The sequence below is a fragment of the Typopeltis vanoorti genome, chromosome 20 (genome assembly GCF_054136105.1).
Source record: "Typopeltis vanoorti isolate ZY-2024b chromosome 20, IOZ_Tvanoo_1.0, whole genome shotgun sequence".
Classification (NCBI taxonomy): Eukaryota; Metazoa; Arthropoda; class Arachnida; order Uropygi; family Thelyphonidae; genus Typopeltis; species Typopeltis vanoorti.
In genome coordinates this window covers 20438229-20456430 of record NC_143568.1, presented here as the reverse complement: position 1 = coordinate 20456430, position 18202 = coordinate 20438229, and the positions used below count along the sequence as shown (strand labels likewise).

At 35.9% G+C, this 18202-nt stretch overlaps 1 protein-coding gene across 2 annotated transcripts in view; it reads left to right on the top strand.

Moving 5' to 3' along the window:
- cora (erythrocyte membrane protein band 4.1 like coracle) overlaps positions 1-5697 on the top strand; it is a 316104-nt gene extending 310407 nt beyond the window's left edge. Inside the window, exon 14 of one of the 2 annotated variants that reach the window (XM_090410709.1) lies at positions 5353-5697. In XM_090410709.1, coding sequence (XP_090266835.1) covers positions 5353-5520 — 168 coding nt within the window. In that variant the 3' untranslated portion in view covers positions 5521-5697. Of the gene's footprint in view, positions 1-4563 lie in introns of both variants that reach the window. The other variant, XM_090410707.1, reaches the window with a different exon arrangement.
- The last annotated feature ends 12505 nt before the right edge of the window (positions 5698-18202 follow it).

The following is an 18202-nucleotide window of genomic DNA, read 5'->3' as shown; positions in this document are numbered from 1 at the left end:
ACAAATTTTTCAATGAAATGAACAATACCCCCCCCCCAAAAAAAAAAAAAAAAAAACTACGATAGTAAGGCAGGAAAGAAAATGTCAGCTGCATTGTCAATAGAGAATCATTAGAACAAGAAAAAGATTTCAGCTATTTAAGCCAGCTGAATAAATTTACATGGAATAAGAGAGAAATTAACCAAAATACTAAACACAATATATAAGACAGTGTTCAAACCACTTCTGAGTTATGGATCTAAGAGTTGAGGCAGAAATAAAGAACTTAAAGACCAGAGACCACATAGAAGAGTGAACAGATGCTATCAATGGCAGAATCATATTAAAAATGAAGATATTAGGAAGGAACTGACATACTACCATTCAAGAATGTGTGAGTAGAGCTGACCTAAGGTAGTGTAGCCACTTAAACAGAATGGGTGAGAAGAGGCTAGCAAAATATTGTCTGTTACCTACATAGCAGGAAAAAGACAGAAATCTAGTTGGGTGGATTTTGTTAGAAGATCAAAATGTTAGATTTCCAGACTGTGTAAAAATTAAATTTTTAAAAACAATACGAAAACTATATAAATTAATTTAAAAAAAATCCTTAGCTCAAACATTGTACAGGTTTTGACTATGGGTTTAATATTCCTCTCAAGTCATCCACATCTGCCATTTTGTGAAGTTTTCTCCTCAGCATCCATAGAGCTAATGGTCCTGCTTGGTATGGATATTGTACTGAAAATCATTTAACTCAACTATTTCTTGTACATTATCATTATCTCGAGATCCCCATGAAGTCAAAGACTCGTTGCAGGAGGTTTCTTTGTCGTACATGCAGCTCATCATACTGCCTTAAATATCACACTCTCAGGCAGTGCTTTCTAATCATTCACAACTCTCCATGCAAAAAAACTGCTTCTTACACCTTCCAGGAATGACCTTTCTTTATCCCTCCCCCATCTTTCACCATTTTATGAAAAACCATCTTAACATTAATCCTATAGCAACCCTTACCAACTTGTATGCCTCTGTCATATCACCCCTCTTCCTCCTATTTACTAGACTGCAAATTGCATCTTCTCGACCATTCTAGAAAACAGAAACTACCTTATTCAATTGCCTGTGGACCTTTTCCAGCATTTCTTGATCCTTTTGAAAACCAGCTAACCAGATCTCTTCACAGTAGTCCACATGTGGCCTAACAAAGCCCTTATACAATGGAACCAGAATCTCCTTACAAGTTAGTGTCCTTTACAATTTTGGCTATGTGTCTTCTAAATTTTAGATTCTTATCCAAAATCTTCCTAATATCTATTTCCTCCACCTCCAAACTTTATTCCCACCAAGTGTAAACTCTTCATCCCTATCTTTGCTTTCCAAATCTGAAAACCTTACATTTTGCAACATTGAACTGGCATCACCATTCCATGCCCATTCACTCAGTCTATCCAAGTCTTCTTGTGAGGACACAACATCGAGCTTCACTCCTCGCAGTTCTTCCCATCTTTGCATCATCTGAAAATCCCATTTAAATCTTCTGCAATATCTCTGTAATCTTAACATAGGATTACAGAGCAATGGCCCTAAAACAGACCCCTTAGACTCCACTGGTGATTTTACTTTCCCGGGATATTGTTCCTATATACTAAACTTTCTGATATCTAATCTCCAACTCATCCAATCAAGCTTGACTATTAACATATATCAAGTGGTAATCTAAGTATACTACTGTGTATCCATCCCCTTTAAGCAAATTCATCATGCTATCCATCAAAGATGTTCTCACTAGCCTCTCCAACACTTTACTACATAGATTGGCCTATAATTTGATACTCAAGTTCTGTTGCTTTCCTTTCACTCTTTTGAAAGTTGACACCATATTAAACAAATATGCCAAGGCAGATGTCAACTCCATGACACGTTCCTTCAACAAATGTGGTGATATATCAAGTCCTACAGCCTTATAATATCTAGTTTTTTTGATTCACATATATCTCCTTATCCATTGCTCTCGAACTCTTCATGATGTCACATTCACAAGTATAAAAGACCTTTATGAACTGCTCATTAAATATGCAGCAGTTGTACTTATACCATAATCATTCTTTTTTAACATCTAATATGCTATCTTCTTTCACTAAGTTTATTCTTCCATGGTCATTTTTATTGACACAGAAACATTATCTTAGCCTATGCCACTTCTCATAGTCCAATTTTATCTTTCTTAATAGTTTTATTCATGCAGTTTACTGTTTTAAAACTGGAGATATGAACAGATAAATCTGATGCTGAATTTTCTGTTAAGGAGTTTCTCATGCCAGGATACTGTTTCAATTTGCCATCTCAGTTTATTATAATCATCTGCTTTATTATTTTTTTTAATGAACACTCGCATGATTTTTCACACTTCAAGTCAAACCTCATGTTGAAGGCATTAGTGATCTAAATTTTAGACCAATTCTCAGGTGCTGTTAATACATCTAACATTCTTGCACTCATTGTTTCTTCACACAGGTTAAAAAAGTATATAAATTGTTCTACTCATAATGTCCATAATGATAGCCCCCAGAAATATTATCAACTAAATAAATATGTATTTATTTAGTTGCTAGTACTTCATTGTTCTCAGATGATCAAAAATCCAATCAGCTATTAGAACAATTCAAAATTGTAACACAAGAAAAGAACTGCTGTCCTATTTTGGTACCCACTAAAGTTGGATAAAGAGAGGTTTACAAGTGTTAAGTTGGAGTTGGTCTTAAAATTGTGTCTCTAACGCTTGTTAAATTAATACACCCGTACTTATTGAGGTGAGGGGATGCTTTACCACTGTTACTACTAAAACAGCCTCTTATACTAATTCTATGCACTAGCCCCTATCTCCCCCCCCATATAATGCCAGTGTGAGAGGGTATCTAAAATAGAGTCTGCCATTCTTGACTTGGCCTCATGGTGGTGGACACATTTATGTTCTCTCAGGCAGATGGTAACATACCTTCTTGTCTCTGTCAAAAGAGAGCCTAGTCACAGGTGCAAGGTATTTCATCTCGTTTATTTGAATTTATCTGCTCTAGTTAAATTCAATTTTTATGCAGTTATTAGCATTAGTCTTCACTGCAACAGCTAATCCTGGACTGTGCTTCCCCCAGGCTCCCGTTATTTTCTACACTGAAGACACATTTCTCACACATCCACTTTGAAAATGACAAATAAGTTAAAGCAGATGTGAGAAAATGGTTTAAACACAACCCCTGTAGAGATTTGGTTTTAATATAATGGATTTGTAAATGAGATTATGTTGAAAAATATGAAATTAAAGTAGACTTCCAACTGCTTTTTTTAGCATCAATTTTGAAACACCTTTATAGAACAGTCTACAGTGCATAATTTCTCTGGTGGCTGTTCTGTTTGTAAGCCAGAAGTCGGTCTAAGCTATATTAAAAACTTGATTTGTGTAAATTTTTGTGTCTATATACACATACCGGCCACTGAATCAGAAATTTTTATTTAATACAGTGTCAAATTATATCCACGACATACCATTCACCAGACAGTCCTTTAACTGGCTCAATTTTGATGGAATAAGACTTTACACCTGGATCTGTTTTTCTAACATACATTCTCAATGGAGTTCAGATGTGGGCTTTTGGTGAAAGTCACTGTCATTCTTGCACACTGGACAGTAGCACTGTTGTTCATGAAATAACTGTCACCTGCTGGATAAAAAGTCAACAATTCAGATATTCCTTGGAGGACACCCAACCTTCCAGCAATATCAGAGGCCATTCTCTACCAGCAAAACATGCCCTACACCATGACACCACCTCTAGAACTTCGAGTTGTATTTACAAGGCAAGCTGGGTTCATTGCTTCTTGGGGTTTCCATTAAACTTTCTGGTTATTTGCAGTGATTCCCATATAAGCATGCAACTCCAACCAATCCTCTTCAATTCCCTATGCACAGTTCAATGAGATATGGGTCAGGAACAGCCTAAATGCTTTGGTCAATTGCTGCACACAGGAAGTTCTATTTGTTTGTACAAGCCTTCTCAGGCAATGGCAATCTTATTCCTGGCAGACTACATTTATGCCTTTTGGACAAGCAATGTGGATTATTTTTCCACTGAATAAATATCCTTACCTTTTGAGAAACCAGTCAGCCCTGCTTGTTTTCAAAATCTTGGCTCCAGCCAGACAACCAGCCACAATAAGCTCTTTATTGAACTCCAAAAGATGCTTTGTTTTCCCCATTGTGGTCAATAGTGTTGACTACAATGGGGAAACTGGATTACTGACCAGCCGCATTCTTAAATAATTGCCTAGAACACTTGATGTACATGACCAAGTATTCTGCATAAAGGTTTCAAAGTCAATGGGTGGTATGTGTACTTTTGGTACCATAATTCTGTACATTATTTCTAGTGATCCTTTTCAGGTAGCCATGGCATGTTTTCTGTAGTATTTGTGCTAATCCAAGTGTTACTCAATATGGCATTAAAGTTAATTATTGCCCATTCATATAAAGAAGTGTTATGCAAATGAATTGCAATTAACTCTGACCCACTCTTTCCATTCTAGGATAATAATGAAGTCAGACCAGAATCCAACTCATTTAATGTGGTACAATATCAAAGTTTGTGTCATTCACTCAAGAATTTTTGTTACAATCAGAGTTTATTATTCAGCATGTTTAAAACATCTTATGATTTTTTAAAATAATATTTTGTATTATGTTTTAAATTATTTCTAGAATTTCTGCACAATTTTTATATTTTTAGTTTTCTATAATGGATCAACTAGATGTACAAGATAAGAGTTTGAAATCAATAGTTAAGATCTGACTGCTAAAAAAATGTAATTTACTAGTACGAATTTTTGTTCAGTATTCTTCCAGATAAGCATTGGCATCATAAGCATCACTGATAAAAGAAATGTTCTTTTGGAATCTCATTCTAAAAGCTATGACTTGTTTTTGATTTTTACAGAAATTTTAGTTTTTGATGTATTTGTATATTTCGTTTATGTATAAATATATTCATTTTTGTACATGGGTTTTGTCAAACATGAATTTTAGTGGTTGGTAATATTTGTGTCCAGTTATGACAGTCTATGGATATGTGTGATATGTATTTTTGATGGAGCTGCATAACCTATGTGGATGGTGCTATAGTCTTAAAAAAATAACTCTGGTATTCTAAATAGGGTTTAGTGCAGCATTCCATGTAACGCATCCAAGCTTTAAAAATTATTTTTGTATTTGTTCATTTATAATGTCTTTTTAAGAGGCAGCTGTGCTTGCATCTCTAACAGAATTTAAACACATTTTGCCAATCTGGTTGATGAGTATTACTTTTTTTCCATCAACAGGCAGACTGCTCACAGGCTACTGTATATTGCTTGAGAAATATAAGCAGGAATGCTATGAACAGTAAAGTGTTTTGTGGTAAAGCACTCAAAGCCTTAATTTCACATAGCAGCTTCATCTTTTTAAACAGCTGTTTGCCTATCATTCCATATATCTGCACTGTGTTGTAGATATGTAGAAGTTTTCAAGGGTTAAAAAAGTGCAGGACATCTTGAAAATTACATCTGTATACTTAAAGCTAATGAAAGTTGTTAAAATTTAAATCTTTGTATAAGGTTAGTTGTACTCTATTCATGAAAATAAATATTTAATACAATAAATGACTATTGTAACTACTTCCTATCAAATTTAAATTATAATAAGATATATATAATTTTTTTTTAAGGAAAAAACTATGCATACAGTTTAAGAAGGTATGAGAGGCTGAAATAATTAAAGATGCCAAGAAATTAAATTCTTGTTTTAATTCTTTTTCCAAGTGTAAGCAAACAATGTTTATGCTTGAAATATTTTCATGATTGGGCTACTCATATATAGAGGCTAATGACTTGTGATGTGGAGTCATTTTAGTAGCTTAGTCAAACTTTGCCATAAATCACAGTGTTTAAGACTTTTTTATTATTATTATTATTCAGGCTTCTATGGAGATTGGATAGTGTATAATGAATACACCATTAGCCCAGTCACGAAAATACTTCATGCAAAAACTTTTACACTCGGATATGTCTTGATCTTTAATTTATAGTATAACCAAGTGAAAACACTTTCAACCTGTACAAAAACATACCATTTCTTGTTTGTCATTATATACTATATATATAGTAAACTCCTGTTTATACAATGTCTCAGGACATCTGAAAATGTGCTGGCTATTCGAACTTTTAATATGCATGAAAACCAGAACCATGGTTAATCACTAAGTATTTTTCTGGACTTTCAGAATCAAGTGTTAAAAACACATCATTACTGAACAACATAAGACACACAAATTAAGTTTGTTAATTAGGTAATGAACTTAATACATATATACATTGTTGACAAATATTAGCTAGGTTGATAGGATAAAATAAATCTTTCATAAAGAGATCCACTGTTTGCACCAAAAAAAGATAACTTTGCCATAAATCACAGTTCTTAACCTCTTAACATACAAAGACATCTGTGACACATCTTTTGTTTATTGCACCAAAATTGATTTCGAATTTTGGTTTCACATATAAATACAACCGAATATAGATGCTAGACAATCTTGTGCCTATTTCCTTTCAGCCGAGAAAAGTTGCCAACGCCGTGTATCGGCTATTTCGTTTGCTTTTGCACAAATTCATCATTTTTCAAATAATGATGAATTTGATCCATCAAATCACCCTCACCCAAAAAATTGGCAGAAAAACGACCGCTTTCTGATTTTTAATTGGTACGTTAAGGGGTTAAGACTGTTTTTCTCTTTTTTTTAATTAAAATTTCAATAATAAACCTTTAAATTATAATACCTTTAAAAAAAAGTGAATACTCCACAAGTTGTAATTTATTTTTTAGATTGAATAGTGTATAATGAATACACCATAGTGCTTGTGGATATATCACTATGATACTACTTCATTAAAATATTGTTCAACTTTTTACATTTTAGTTATCTATAATACAAGAATTGGAAGTTATCAAAGAAACAGCCTTACTAAATGGATATAATCCAATACCCCCCCCCCCCCCAAAAAAAAAAAAAAAAAAAAAAATCGCTCTCCTACAAATAAACCTAGACAAGAAGCCCATACGACTCCTATACCAAACACATTTAGCAAAAATTATGAAAAAATATCAACTCATTGCTACTTACAAACCCATCAACCAAATTCACAACTTGCTACAATAAATTTAGTTTAATCCTTTATCCAAGTATAAGCAAACAAAGTTTGTGCCTTAAGTAACTTCAGGACTGAGGCAACCCGTGGTAAAGGTGGACCAAGCTCTCATCATTCCTTTTCTCAGTATCTCCCATAATGCAAAGCACATCTCCTTTGCATTAAGGGAAGGGCCACTACCCAGACCAGTTTCAACCTTTATTGAGGGTCTCATCAGTGGGAGCCAGACCCAGAAGTAGCGATACTATGGCAGAAGCAATGGAGTAGTCATATTTACCTATACGAGTTGCCAAAAGGTGTCTCACCTTATTAAATTACTCTGGATTTAGAGAAAGATGTTGGAAGTTTTTTCCACTTGGTTATACTATAATAAATTTAGTTTAATCCTTTATCCAAGTGTAAGCAAACAAAGTTTGCGCCTGAAGTATCTTCAGGACTAAGGCAACTCGTGGTAAAGGTGGACCAAGCTCTCATCACTCCTATGACTTCTCCATTAGTATCACCCCTTGTGGGTCTGGCTCCCACTGATGAGACCTCATTAAAGGTCGAAACCGGTCTGGGTAGTGGCCCTTCCCTTAATGCATAGCATTATACGAGGGCTGTTCAATAAGTAATAAGACTAATTTTACTGTCGCGAAACCACTCATCACAATATTAATTTCTGTGGAATAAAGAAATGTTGCTGTCTGTATTAACAAAAGAGGTTGATAGATGGCGTATACAGGCTCATGTGCCAGAGTGTCATGTGACTAAACACAAGCTTGTTTCGGTGCGCCTACAAGCCGCGACCAGTCGCCGAAATGGAAGCGTCCTTGGAACAGCGTTATGCGATTAAATTTTGTGTGCGTTTGCAAAAATCGGCTTCGGACACTTTTAACATGATACGCGAAGCTTTCACGATGAAGCAATGTCGAGGGCAAGTGTTTTTCGCTGGCATAAAACTTTTAAGGAAGGAAGGCAAAATGTGGAAGATCTTGAACGTGAGGGAAGACCTTCAACGTCCATCACAGAGACAATGATCAACACAGCAGCAATTATCATCAAGGAGGATCGCAGAATTACAGTATGCCAGCTGCATGTTGTCCTGAATATTTCTGTGGGAAGTGTTCACTCAATCATGGCTGAACATTTGGGACTGAAACGTGTTTGCGCCTGATGGATTCCCAAACTCTTGACACCGGAGCAAATGCAGCATCGAGTGGATGTGTGCACAGAACGGAAAGAAAGACTGAAACAAGAAGGCGACAACTTCTTAAAACGCATCATTACAGCAGATGAAGCTTGGTTGTATCACTATGACCCTACAATGAAATAACAAAGCAGTGAATGGAAGCATCCGTCTTCGCCTACCCCCAAGAAAACAAAAACTGTAAAATCGGCTGGTAAAGTTATGACCACAATGTTTTTTTGACTACGAAGGCATTGTTTACCAACATGCTGTAGAACCCGGGAATACTGTAAACGGCTCATACTGTGCGAATGTTTTACGGACAATGGTACAGCACATCAAAAGGAAGCGTCCATTGCTGAAGAATGGCTTCTTATTGCACCACGATTATGCAAAGCCACATATTGCTGGTTGTGTAGCGGAAGTTTTGCAGAAGAACAACATAGATATCTTACCACACCCTCCATACAGTCCTGATCTCGCACCGTGCGATTTCTGGCTGTTTCCTCAGCTCAAGAAACCACTAAGAGGCCGCCATTTCAAAAGCAACAAAGCATGTGTAAAAGCTGCGGAGGTGGTTTTGAAAGAACTCTCAAAAAAAAAAAAAAAGGACTTTCACATGTGTTTAAGAAGTGGACGCAATGTTGGGACAAATGCATCCCGTCTCATGGTAGTTACTTCGATAAAGACCATGTAAATGATGACGATTAAAGGTAATCTATTTTCTGTATAAATATAGTCTTATAACTTATTGAACAGCCTACGTACATATCCACAAGGAGATGTGCTTTGCATTATGGGAGATACTGAAACAAGGAATGAAGAGAGCTTGGTCCACCTTTACCACAAGTTGCCTCAGTCCTGAAGTTACTTCAGGTGCAAACTTTGTTTGCTTACACTTGGATAAAAGATTAAACTAAATTTATTATAGTCTAACCAAGTGGGAAAAAACTTCCAAGACAACTTGCTACCTTTTCCAAAAGACAAACTCTCACCAATGTCACAATGGCAATGCATTCCACTCATCAACCACTCTCTCCATGCAATGAAACTGCTTCTTATGCTGCTGCTCATACCCTCCTTATACAGCCTCCAGGTATGTTCTATCCACTTCTCTTCCTCGTTAACAGCCTTTTACCAACTTAAATGTCTCAATCATATCTCTTCTCTTCCTTACATTCTCACAGTTTTGTAAACTGTATTTCCTCAATATGTCCTCAGATCCCATAGGTAAGTCTTCTGTGAACCCTTTCTAATGTAGCTTCATCACTAGGGAAGCAATTCTGTACACAATAATCCACCTGATTAAGGCATTATACAGTGGAATGAAAAACCCCTTTCTTTTTACAAGTTAAGATCCTTTGGATCATTGCCACAATCTGATATGATGTCTTCACAACTTTTGCAGCATGACCACTGAAATTCAGATCCTTGTACACCTGCCACTCCCAGGTATCTTATCTCCTCAACTTCTTATATTTCCCTACCAAGTGTATACCTTACATCCCATTATTGCCTACCAAATTTCACTTTGCAACATTGAATTCACAGTTCCATACTGTTGTCCACTCATACAATCTATTCAAGTTCTCCTGTAAGGCCACAACATTTGCTTCATTCCTGATCATTCTCCCCAGTTTTGCATCCTCTGCAAACAGTTGTATATCACTAGTTAAACCCATTCTAATATCTTTATATATAAATTAAATAACAATTGTCCCAAAACAGACCCCTGTGGCACACCACCAGTGACTTTCCTCTTTCAAGACAGTCATCTCCTTCCCCCCATACACAACTTGCTGATATCTATCATCTGGTCCCATCTGCTTCAGATACTTACCAATTTATGGTGTGGCAATCTATCAAAAGTTTTCAAAATCTAAGTATACCACTGTGTATGCATCACCATTATCCAATATATTCGTCACCTTGTTATAGTACATAAGCAATTTGGTTAAACACGACCTCCCTTTAACAAACCCATGCTAACAATACAAAGAATACCACTGCTATCAAGCCACCTTTCTGTCCTGTTCCTCATCTACCTCTCCAATATCTTAATTACACCTCCATATATATACAAATTGGTCTATAATTTGTAGCCATAGTGCTATCACCACCTTTGTGAGGCAGAACAATTTTTACCTCCTTCTACTTCTTTGGGACTTGTGCTGTAGCAAGACTCTTGTTAAACAGGTAGACTAAGTTTGATGCTATCTCCTTCAAAACACATGATATACCATTAAGTCTTATTGCCTGATTGACATTTAGATTATTTAACTCCTTATATATCTCTTGCTTGCTCACCATTAAATCTTCTCTCATTTCATTCTCTATACTTGAACTTCTGATTTCACACTGAAGATGAAATATCCTGAATTGCTCTCTGAATACCTCAACTACGTCCTCTACAACAGTTACCGATATCTCACTATCATTCTTTCTACTTGCCATATATCGAAAAAAATTTAGAGGTTTTCTTCTTGGCTGATTGACTTATTTCTGTTTGTAATAACTTTTGCTGTCCTTGTCAACTGAGTCACTCTCCTAGCCTGCTCTTTATACTCTTTGTGCAACTGATTATTACCATCATTCATCTTGTGATTCCCTCCAAAGTGCTGTATTTTTCTTCCAGATTTCATGCTTAATCGTCCCTCATTCATCCACTTAGCATCTACTTTATTAAGCCTTTTGAAATTCACACAATGATGCTGTAAAGGTCTCTCTTTGTCAGTTCCCAAGCAGCATTTATTTCTTTTCTGCTCAGTTACTCAATCCATGCTGTAGCTGCAAGCTGTCTCCTAAGTTTGTCATAACCACCAGCTTTGTACTTCCACATATATCCTTTATTCACTGAAGTCTTCATATGGCTAGCCACAACCCATGGAAATCACTTCATAATCACTCTCACCAACTGGAAGGAAGTGCAAAACCCCACTCACAATTACAGTCTCTGATGAAATGATTAGATCTAAAACTCTTGATCCTTGCATGCTCTCCTTTATATACTGTCTGAGATAGTTGTCTATCAAGAATGAAAAATTCATTTTATTTTCCAAAATGCTATCTCTTCATTCGAATCTATACTGCCATAATTAAAATTGTCTGTAATTACCCTTCCTTTGTTCACTAATCCAAGTTGCTTATACCTTTCTTCATCATCTACCTCTACATTCCCTGGCCTATAGGAACATTCAACTAAATATCTTTCTGTCAACCTCCACCTCACGGCCTCAAAAGCATTTCCACTATTTCACTCTCATGTGTGCCTTATGTGGACATAATTCCCCTGCTATCATCAGCAGCACTCCCCCTCTGACTCCATCTAAGTCCAGATGATATTTAAATATAAATAAAGGTCCACTTCTCCATCATGTGATCGATGAATTCGTGAGAGTTATGCAAATCTTACTTATTAAAGACTATACAACTTACAGTATTATTAGTAATGTGGATGACTAGGGTTAATAATTTGTAAACTCTTGTCTTGGAGCCTAAACATGGAATATTTACTAAAATAAAGAGCCAAAAGGCTTCATTTCAGTGATGCAAAATGGAATATTTTCAAACTACTTGCATCACACTTCACTTCCATTTAGCAACAATTTCTCTAGTTCACTAATTCTAAAGCCATTTAAATGCAATCTGTGATGTCTGTATAATTCCATTCTTCCCTGAAATATTTGCCATCCATCCACAAACTGGATTCCTTTCTCCTTACACAGCTCTGCCAGTATACAATTTGTGATTCTGGCTCTCTGTCTCAACTTATCATTGTCATACCTTGGCAACACACTGACAACCTTCCCAATTATATTGTTATCTTTCATTCTCCTGAATAACCTCCTGATATTCACCATTAATTCTCTTGCTTGTTTCCTCCTCATGTTCAGAACATGAATTATCTTGCTCATTCTCCCTCCCGAGTAGCAGACCTTATAGACACACTGCTATTCTCGAATCATTCATCGCCTCATTTTTCATCCATTCTATTCTTTTGCACCATTTCATTTGTTTCCCCTTAAACATCTAACATCACTCTGCATATTCCTTTTTTCATTTTGAATAACCCTATCTTCAAATCTTGCATTCCAGCAATTCCACTCTGTGTTGTTCCCACAGTCTCGCTACCTCTCCTGCACCTTACTTCTCCTTCCTGTTTCCTTTCACTTTCATTTCTTCATTCTTGCATTCTTTCACTCCATGAGTGTCACTAGTTTTGTTCCGTTTATGTCATTTATGCTAACTTTCATTACTAAAGTCTGTTTCGCATTCACTAACTCTTAGTCTAACAAAATATCACCACTTTCTTCCACTCCATACCTTCTCTTGTCTCCTGTTCAGTCTTTCCACAAACACATTTCACATTAAGATGTTGCACTCACAATATCAAACCATTTTTGAAAACTCAATATTGTTACCAGCATTTGATCTTATGTCAATGCATCTCTGTGTTTTCAAGTTTCACTGTGAATTATTGTTTTAACAATGACAGATCAAAATTATTAAATTTAGTGATGATGGAGTATCAAACACCGAGATAGGCTGCAGGCTAAACTTACCTCACACTATTATTGCTACAATTGTTAAAAACAAAGTCCTTAGTGAAATGAAAGGTGCTACACCAGTTAATATTACAGTTGCCCATAAAAGTGACAATCTCATTGCTGAAATTGAAAACCTTTTCAGTGAAAATTATTCTAAATTTTTCATTTGCAGAACTGATGTAAATAAATACAATATTTGCATCAGTGACACGCATAAAGCATTACATGTATCTACAAGTGAGAGAGAAAAAAAAAGGCAATGATTTATTATATCATGGTGGTATGGAACTTAACATGTCACATGACCAGGATACATCTGAATACTGGGCTACTGCTCAGAGCTCTTCAACATGTTTTCTCTTTTTCCTCAGTAGCAGAGAGCAATATTACCTAGCTTTCAAGCCTATTGCTACTAAGATTATTATTTAGTACGTCTAAGATCTCTTATTTCAAAATGCCAACCATTAGTAACATCTGCAACATTTTAAGGGTTGGGGGGGGTAACTTGTTTTTTTTCAGAGTTCAGCTATGGTATGCAAACGTGATAAAAATATGAGTGTCTTTGAACATTGTTATGTATGTGGCAAAGGGAGGAAAAATATGCTTTGGGTTCAGACTTTTTGAGTATGTCTGGGGAGTAAAAAGAGAAAGTTCTAGAACAAGACCAAACAGATTGCATATCTAATTATCAGAATTGGCTAGGTGGTAATTTATTATGTCTATACACAAATGCCAGGAGCATCAGAACCAAAGAGGTTGAGTTCGTTGCTTTATTGAATACAATGTAGCCTAAGATTGTTGGCATTAGTGAAACCTAGCTATCAGAATCAGATAGGTAACTGGAATCGAGTGCAATAGGTATACTTTTTTAGGAACAGAGAAGAGTAGGAGAGGAGTAGTACTACTAATGATATTAGATGACATAAGCCCAGTTAGGGTAAAAACGCGAGAAAACAATGATGGTAACAATGTCCCATGTAGCAGTGAGATTGAGTTTGTCTGGTGGGAATTGGAGGCTAACAGAATGAAATATATGGTGGGGGTGTTGCTACAGACCTGGCAGCTCAGTTGCAGGGGACGAAGAAATGCATTGCCAATTTAGCCTTATGGGTACCACATGAGTGACTTTAATTTTCCAAACATTGATTGGATAGAAGAGAAATATCATGATAAGAAAGAAGAGGAATTTATTATTATTATTAGACACCTCCAGGGAGTCCAAAGACTCATTGAGGGAGGCACCTGCTCTACAGCTCTGTCTCCACCACTTACTGCAACCACACCAATGCCATCTACTGCCGATCACCACCACCAGTATTTACAAAGAGAATCACAAACATCCATGCCCACAGCGGGATTCGAACCTGCAGCCTTTTGCTGGAGAGTGGATACGCTAACCACTCGGCCAACCAGACTGGCTGGCCGAGTGGTATTTATTGAATAGTTGCAATGCAGCATGTGAAAGAAGGAACCCGAGGTCAAAGAGCATTGGATTTGCTCATAGTATCAGAAGGGGGGGGGGTCTCTGAAGAATATGGCTATTTTACCACCAGTTGGTGACAGTGATATGCTTTCTTGGGAAGTATCTAATTGTATTGATGTCCCAATTAGAACAGGTTACATGCTGTACTATAAAGCTGGAAATTATGATCAACTTAGGAGAATACTATCTTTGGTCCCATGGTATCAGTTACTGAATGAGAAAAATGTCAGTAATGCATCGGAATATTTGAGACAGTGCTTAAATGAGGCGGTATCTGAATGTATCCCTAGTATTCAAAGAATAAAATAGTTTAGTAGTGAAATGGATGTGCAACCTTATTAAGCAAGAGATCCACAATAACAAGATGATGTGGAAAGAATATCGTGATAATAAGAGTGAGGGGAATTCTAGAAAAGTAATGAGTATTGCACAGAAAACTAAATCGGAGTATGAAAAGAAATTGGCCATAGCAATCAAAAGAAAAAATAAATGTGAAAGAATAACTTTATTGAATGCAGATAGTACTCCAGTGTCAGAAGCTAATGAGATTGTTCAATTAATGAGTGCTCACTTTGCTAAGATATCTCAATCAGGTGTATGTAGCATGGTGCACAGTGCTATTACATTGGATGAAGTGTTAGTGGTTCATGAAAATGAGGTTGAAGAGCTGTTGTATAACCTGGATAAAAATTTGCCTATATGTCTAGAGGGACAGATGGAATATCAGCCCACTTGCTAAAGGAATGTTCAGCCGAATTGGCTACCCCTTTTGCAAGTTTTTTAACTCTAGTCTCAGCACAGGAATGGAAGGAATATATGATAGTTCCATTGTACAAGTGTGGTGCATAAACTGATGTGTCTAACCACCAACTTATCAGTATCTCTGGTGTGGTAGTGAAGATTTTAGAGAAGTTGGTAAGAATTCGCCTGCAGAAATGGCTAGACAAACATGCTCTACTCTGCAAGGAACAGCATGGGTTTACTAAAGGAAGGTCATGTTTTAGCAATTTGCTCATAGTTTATAACAATGTTACAGCAAGTTAGATAAAGGGAATGGATACACTATGATAATGTTGGATTTTTCTAAGGCATTTGGAAGGATACCACGCGAAATTCTGTTGCATAAGCTGGAGAATATTCCAGTTTATGGAATTGCATAAATTGGAATATAATCTAATGACTTGGATCAGGGGATGGTTGACAGACAGATATCAAAAAGTGATATAAGGCTTTGATAAGACCACACCGGGATTATTGTGCACAGATTTGGTCTCCTGGATTCCAAGGGAATAAAGAAGCTGTGGATAGGGTGCAAAGAGTTACAGAGATTATATCCGAATTATGAAATTTAGATTATGAGGACAGATTGCAAGTATGTCGATTACAGACTGGTTAACAAGAGAAAGAAGGGTGATATGACAGAGGTCTACAAACTTTTGGATGGATTGTAGAATAGCATCGGATGAAATTTTCCATTATATGGAAGGTGGGTAGAGAACATGGGGGCATCCATAGAAGTTAAGTTTGTTCACGGTCAAGAAAGGGGTAAGAGTTAGGTTTTTCTCCCAGAGAGAAATGAGTGCATTTAGTGTGAATGAATTTAAGGAAAGAGATGACAGCTGATTTGGGCGATTTATAGCTCCCTCAGTGACACCTTGACTCCCTGGAGGTCTCAGATAATAATAATTAAAAAATATAACATAAAATGTAAAACTTAGAATAATTTTAGCTGAACAACTGATCCTAGGAATAAATAAACTGCAAAAAATTTCAATCCAATATAAAATTAGGCAGACAGTAATTATTTATATTATACTTGACAAGATATATTCCTGTTTGAATCCTTTACCTATGTAATGAAATAAAATTTGCATGTGAAGATACTTCACGTACAAGCTTCGCTTATTTACGCTTGGATAAAGGATTAAAGAGTATAATTTCTTGTCAAGTATAATATACTTTGTAACTATGTCGGAATATGCTACAGCAGATTTATAACTTGGCTTGGCACGGGGAGATTGGATGGTTAGAAGTCTTCAATGTATTTCAGACATTTTCATCATATCTGTTTACCACTGATATTGCAAAGGTGGTGAAGGTAACACAGAGGATTGCTGCAATAATGAGAAGGACGCTGACCTGCAGAGATAAAACAGTTATCGTTCCGTTGTATAAGATCCTGATCAGACCACACTTAGACTATTGTTCTCAGATTTGGTCCCCAGGATTTGAAGGGGATAAATTAACTGTGGAAAGGGTACAAAAACAGATAACAAAGATGGTTTCAGGACTGTACAATGATAGTTATGAGGATCAGCTGAGGGAATGTGGACTGCAGAGTTTGGTGGATAGAAGAAGGAGAGGTGATATGATTGAGACTTTTAAACTGTTGATAAGTGGTTAGAGTTGACACTGGGGAGTTCTTTCGCTTGGTTGAACAGCAGGTTGATGACAAGAGGCCATCCCTGGAAGTTACAAAGGAATCTGTGGGCAAGAAGGTGAGGAGTGGTTTTTTTGCATGGAGGGTGGTTGAACCATGGAATGTATTGCCCGATGGAGTGGTGAGAGCGAGAACGATCAATGAGTTTAAGGAGTGGTATGATAGACTGTGTTTCTTAGGAGGGACCTCCCACGATGAGTCTTTTGACTCCATGGAGGCCTGAATAATAATAATTATTATTATTATTACTACTGAAATGAGCATCTTAAAACACACAAAAAAATAATCTATTGCAATTTTAAGCTAAAGGTGAAAAAAGACTGAGGTTCTGAAACACTGGATATAAATTTGTGATATGAAAAAAAAGTCTCACAAAAAGTAAGTAATACACAATTTAATACCATTTGTTCATAAAAAATGGAACATATATCTAAACTGTAAGGGTGAGGACAAGCCACATATTGGAATTTTCAATGGAAGTATCTTTGAAAATAGCATAAAAATAAATTCTGCAATATTTTCAATAAAATGAAAGAACCTAAATAAAATATCTTGTTTCACTGCACTGGTTTGAAAAATAAAAAATAGCACATACCATTAGTAAATAAATTTATTGCTAGATCTGATCTCAATTAATATTTGAAAATAGATGTGATGTATTTCATGGTATATTTATGCATATGAAATTTGTTTTTATATCTCTTTTGAAAAAAACGAATATTAAAATATCGAAAGAATCTGAGAAAAGAAATACCAAGTAAAACAGTATAAGTCTAGTGGCCTCAAAGGTTGCTCTGTTACAGTTAATAAATTAATTATTCTGCAATTGCTATTAAAGGATCAATGGCAGAGAAGGACAACTTGATACTATGTAATTATGATAAAAGACAAAGTCATTCATGTTTTTATCCTTAAAAAAAAATCATAAAATCATAAGGTGATTTAATCCATATCAGCTGGCAAGGACATTAATAATGGCTAGAATTATACACAGCAAGCGTGGTCAACTTCATTCTATACGAGGGCCAATATATGATGAGTGGTAGCGTCACATGCTGCACACTTCTAGACAGAACTTAAATAAAAATAAACTCTTCATTTTTTCAAGACAATAGTTATATGTATTGAATTACTATATTTGTTAAATCATTTTACTACTGGGAGAACAATGTAAAATACTTGATTGATTTAAATATAAGTTAAATTAAATTTAGTTACATTTTTCTGTTTTTTTTTTTTACATGTAACACAATTTAATGAGAATACCTTGGGCATTCATGTGCGGCAACAAGTTCATCAAAGTCGATTTTCAACGATGATGACAATATTCGTAACAAATCCTGAAGGTGGTC